The sequence below is a fragment of the Microtus ochrogaster genome, chromosome 17 (assembly GCF_000317375.1).
Source record: "Microtus ochrogaster isolate Prairie Vole_2 chromosome 17, MicOch1.0, whole genome shotgun sequence".
Classification (NCBI taxonomy): domain Eukaryota; kingdom Metazoa; phylum Chordata; class Mammalia; order Rodentia; family Cricetidae; genus Microtus; species Microtus ochrogaster.
The window spans coordinates 34,830,024-34,835,023 of NC_022019.1; the positions used below are offsets into that span (position 1 = coordinate 34,830,024).

General features: G+C 39.8%; 1 protein-coding gene across 4 annotated transcripts in view; it reads right to left on the reverse strand.

Annotated features, from left to right (window-relative positions):
* Nalcn (sodium leak channel, non-selective) overlaps window positions 1–5,000 on the reverse strand; it is a 258,303-nt gene that overhangs the window by 27,248 nt on the left and 226,055 nt on the right. For all 4 annotated transcript variants that reach the window (XM_026783175.1, XM_026783176.1, XM_005355702.2 and 1 more), the window contains one exon: window positions 1,897–2,003. In XM_026783175.1, the coding sequence (XP_026638976.1) occupies window positions 1,897–2,003 (107 nt within the window). The remainder of the gene's footprint in view (window positions 1–1,896; window positions 2,004–5,000) is intronic.

The window sequence follows — 5,000 nt, forward strand, 5'->3', positions numbered from 1 at the left end:
TTCTCCTTCTCCTTCTCCTTCTCCTTCTCCTTCTCCTTCTCCTTCTCCTTCTCCTTCTCCTTCTTCTTCTTCTTCTTCTTCTTCCTCTCTCTCTCTCACAGGGTTTTTCTGTAGCTTTGGAGCCTATACAGGAACTAGCTCTTGTAGACCAGACTGGCCTTGAACTCACAAAGATCCGCCTGCGCGTCTGCCTCCCAAGTGCTGGGATTAAAGGCGTGCACCACCACCGCCTAGCCACCAAGCCAGCTTTTCAATGGTGGTTATCAACTGATCAACTGGATATTTTTGTATTTCAAATTTCCTACTAATCCTCTGCAATTTGAAACAAGAATGCTCAGTTGCCCATTCCAACTATGAGTCTCAGCTCCTGCACCTAGAAACACACGAGGGCTTCCTCCAGTGGAGCCTTCCTCTCCCCTGCACGGAGTCCTTTGAAATACACTTCCATCCAGGTGGCTCTAAGAAAGGACCATATCATCCATCAGGTAGATGAGATGGTCGGTTTTGGCAGGTGGAAAGGCAGCTTTGCCTTGAAGCCTCTCGCTGCTCTGCCAAGCTCTAATACCTAGGGTCAATTTATGGGGCCTTATTTAACTTGGGTGGGGAGCACCTTGGCTTCCTCCATAGTAAGAAGTGAGGACACCGAAGTACTCTCCCCCAGACTCACTTATTCTCAGGATGCTCTACTTGTGTTGGATAATGGAGGGTGATAAGGTCTTTGTAAATTCTGGGGAGTCGCTGTCTTTAGAATTAAGATCAGCTTAGAGGCTTTAGCCCAAATTCCAAAACAGCAGGGGGAAAAATCCCATTTGATGTCTTGATATAAATAAGTCATTTATGGTATAATGAATATTCATCTCATCAAAATAAACCTTTTGTACCTCTTCAAATTTTTATTTTCATGTAAATTAGACAAGTTTCCTAAGTGAGTTTTGGTATGAGGCTTCCCCATGAATAAAATACCTCTTCTCCATGCTCAATCCTGCACCCTAAATTAAGAGTCGTGGGATTAAAAAAAAAAAGAAAAACCAATAGCAATCATATTGAATTGCTAATAAAAGAGAATTTTATATTAGAGAAGTAAGTGCCAAAACAAGATAAAAATGAGTCAGGGCTATGACTGGGTGAAATGTTAAATCCTTTGGAAAGTTTTGATGAGTAGAAAAGAAAGTCAGTTATGACAAAAACAGGGTATCTATGGTTCACCCATTAATCTTAAAGAAAATTTAAAAGGTAATTAAAAGATCAAGGGAAGTTGATAGAACATCAAGTTTATCAATGAAGCAGAATAATTCTATTCATAATCATTAATAAAACAGACAAGAGAGAAGGTACTGAGCAGGTCCCACCTGTGGGGAAAATACTCTGAAAATTTATTTTCCCCCAAAAATGGATTTTAAGGAAAGAATTGGGTCTAATAAACTACACTATCAATTATTCTTCCCTAGTGTTTCAGCGATGGAGACCCGTCAGTGTACATGGGTTTTGTAAATGAAGTAGCTTTAAAATTTAGAGTTCTCAGTAATTGTTATAAGGACACCAGGCCCTTTTAAAGATATACGCTCAAAATGAGTTCAGCTTTAATGTAATTGGAAATATTTGGTTTTAAAGCCTCATTAGTTTTAAAAGCTAATCCAGATATGTGCTTTAATTCATTAGAAAATATCAGTGTTCTTTCATTAGTTTCACAAAGAAACACGGGATACAATGTGCCACTTTGTTCTTACTGGTCTTTAAAAAGAAAAAAAATGTTATAACCCAATATTTTTCCATATATTATTTAAAATAATTCAGTATTTTAAATATAATTGAGTCTCAAGCCAAATTATCCTGATTTAAATCCCAAATTGTATAATAAGTATAGTATTGCTAAGAATATATTTCTGATGAGCTTACCAAACACGTGGCACCCAAAATCCAGGCTTTTTCTCTCCAGGTCTTAATTTCAAGTTTAAATTCTTGGACACACTTACATTTATTCTGAAGATGCCATTGCAGTCTTCCTAAGGTAGGAGAAAGAAAGGAAGTAGGGGAATGTGGTCACAAATGAACTCCGAGAGAAGACAGGATTCATTTCTTATGCATGTATCCTATTGGAAGCCTCGATCGAGGAGGTAAAAGCTGATGCTCGTCAAGAGTCTAAATGTCTATTTCCCCAAAGAAGCCACACAGTGACCGATAAAGATGTTTACTAACTTAAGTCACCAGGGAAACGCACTTCAGAGCCACTGTGAAGTATTTTATATGCAATGAGAACTCTTCAATGAACAAGTTAAAAAGATTGTGGAGAACGGGGACCCTTGGAACCAACACACACCGTGAGGCTAGCAATGGGCGCTGTGGTCCAGCTGCTTTGGAAATAGTTTAGCCTTCCCTTCTGTGATTGGACAGACAAGTGGGTGCTAAGCTTTGGCAAATAGTCTGACTACATTCTCTGAGGATCCTATGCTTAGTTCCCAGAGTGTACAATGACAAAAAGAGGATCTTAGAAGAGCTGAAACCCAGGGAAAGTTATTAGATTAGTGCGGTTTGTTCTCACAAACATGCAAGCTGATTCATGACCTCCAGCTCCCACAATATAAACAATTGAGCACTGCTGATTCTTTCCTAGTTTCTGCCTTGCTGTTTCACTGCTTGTATGCCTCTCTTACACATACTCTCACTATGAAACCTGCCATTATGTAACTGGCCAAGAGGGTCCTCATCAAAGTTTAAACAGGTGGAGCTGCCCAGTTGCGGACTCTTAACATCTGTTAGTTAAACAAATCCTTTTCCTTTAAAAAATATTCAGCATCAGGCATTTTGTTGAGGTCATGGGATATAGACTATTATACCATATCCAGAAAATGAATTTATAAAAAGAAAAAAAACAGTTATAGAGATATCTACCTTGACAATGCCATCAATAGCCAGAAGGTAGAAGCACAAATGCCCATAACTGGACACACAAGAATAAATTATAGTATAATCATTCATACAGTGGACTAGCCATAGCAAAGGATGGAGTACTTATAAGTGATATACATAGGTGACCGTCGTAAACACAGATAAGCTAGGTTTAAAAATGCCAGTCACAAAAGACAGTTTGTTATCTGCTTTCATATGAAGGTCTAGAACAGGAAACTCTCCTGGGAAAGCAGTGGTCAATTAGGCTAGAGGTAGAGTTGGGAAAAGGGAAGGGGGTAGTCAGCATGTACAGGGAGTCTCCTTGTAATGATATGAAAATGACCACACTCTCCAGCTTCAGAGCCCTCAACCTGTCAAAAGCCATGGCACACTCTAATGGGGCGAATTTGAATTATGCCTCAATAAGGAGCTATTAAAAGGGCTTATAAAGGAAAAATATCATAAGTTCTGTTTCTTTTTCTGTCCAATATCCTTTTGGTTATTTTTAGCCCAGAATATATTTTGACTCCAAACCTAGGTTTGGTAAAATTTTTGATCATCATTGGACTGTAAAACGAATCTCTTCCTGGCTCCTCATTTCTACCCATGGGTTAGCACACCATTCCTTTCTGCATCATGACCTTGGAATTGTCTCAGTGTTCATTGTCCTCTGTGGACCACTTCTCCATTGTTTGTACGAGTGTATATTCCTGTGTGTGTAGAGGCCTGAGGGTGACGTCTAATGTCTTCTTCAGTTGTTATTTTTGCGACAGGATCTCTCACAGAACAAGAAACTAAGCAGATAGGTGCTCTTGCTGACAGCAAGCTCTAGGCATCCTCCTGTCTCTGCCTCCCTGACACTGTGGTCATCAGTGCAGGCTTTCTGTGCCTAAAATTAATTGAGAGCTAGGGTTCAATCCTAGGTCCTCACTTTACATGGCAAGTACTTTACCGACCAAGCCATTTCCATAGCCCCACCCCCATTACTATTTTTATCTCAGCTCTTTAGTAATGACAAGATTACTTTTTTCTAGATTGCCAGTGAAATTCTTTAAAATAAAACCAGACTACTTTTGACCTAAGTAACAAAAGTATGAAAAATAACGGGAAGGAAAATTTACCTGTAATTGCCCAGAGACACACACAGTCGAGTTTCTGCTGTATATTCTGGTCTTTTTTTTTTTACGCATACATGAGGTCACACCATTTTTTATCTTTTCATTCTTTTAAGCTAAAAATATACTGAAGTTATTTTTCTCATAATCTTATCTATTCATCTACATCATTATTTTTAAGGATGGTATTGTAGTATGTTAGAGGTCCCACAATGCATTCGGGACCTGGTGCCCTTTCCAGGGTTGACTTTCCGAGCCCACCTTTCATCCCACAGGGCATCCTGGTATCCTCGCTAGAAGCACAGCATGTGGGGGCCAGGATGCCTGCAGGTGAACCACAGGTTTCCTACTTACTACACGCGTGACCTTCTGTTGCATGGCAGTGTCTTCCAAATGGAAACATTCCCTTGAGGAGGGAGAAGGAGTCCCATGAGACTCAGGAGATAAACAATGGAAGAAGAGAAACTTGTAATGCTTTCCTACGCCCATCCCCTGCAGGAATAACTGTAGTGGAAAGAGACTGGCTATCTGAGCTGCAGAGTGAAGATTTAGCTGAGGAATTTCTCAGACTGTTGAACTGCCTGAAAGCTATGCAGAAAGTTCCAGGGTTGCAATTTTGTTGAGTATGTGCTAACCTGGGCTTTGTGGTGATGTAGTTGCTTTTAATTCATCCCTGCTTCTTATAAATAACCCTTCACCCATTCTCCTGTTAGTGATCGTGATAAAAACTACATGGCTCATCAAGTTGACACTAGTGCAATCATTACTTTGGTCTGTCATGAGTGTGTGTGTGTGTGTGACACTACAACTTCCACAAATTATTTAATTACTCTGTACTTGATTTCTTTATTCATACTATATAGGTAACAAAAACAATTCAGGGATTGGTACTTTGTACTTTGTGAGTGCCTCTTTTCCTCTTCCAGACCTTTCAGGCTCCTTGTTTCTCCTCAAGGAACTTCCATCTCATCATCACTGTGCCAATCAGGACCTTGTGAA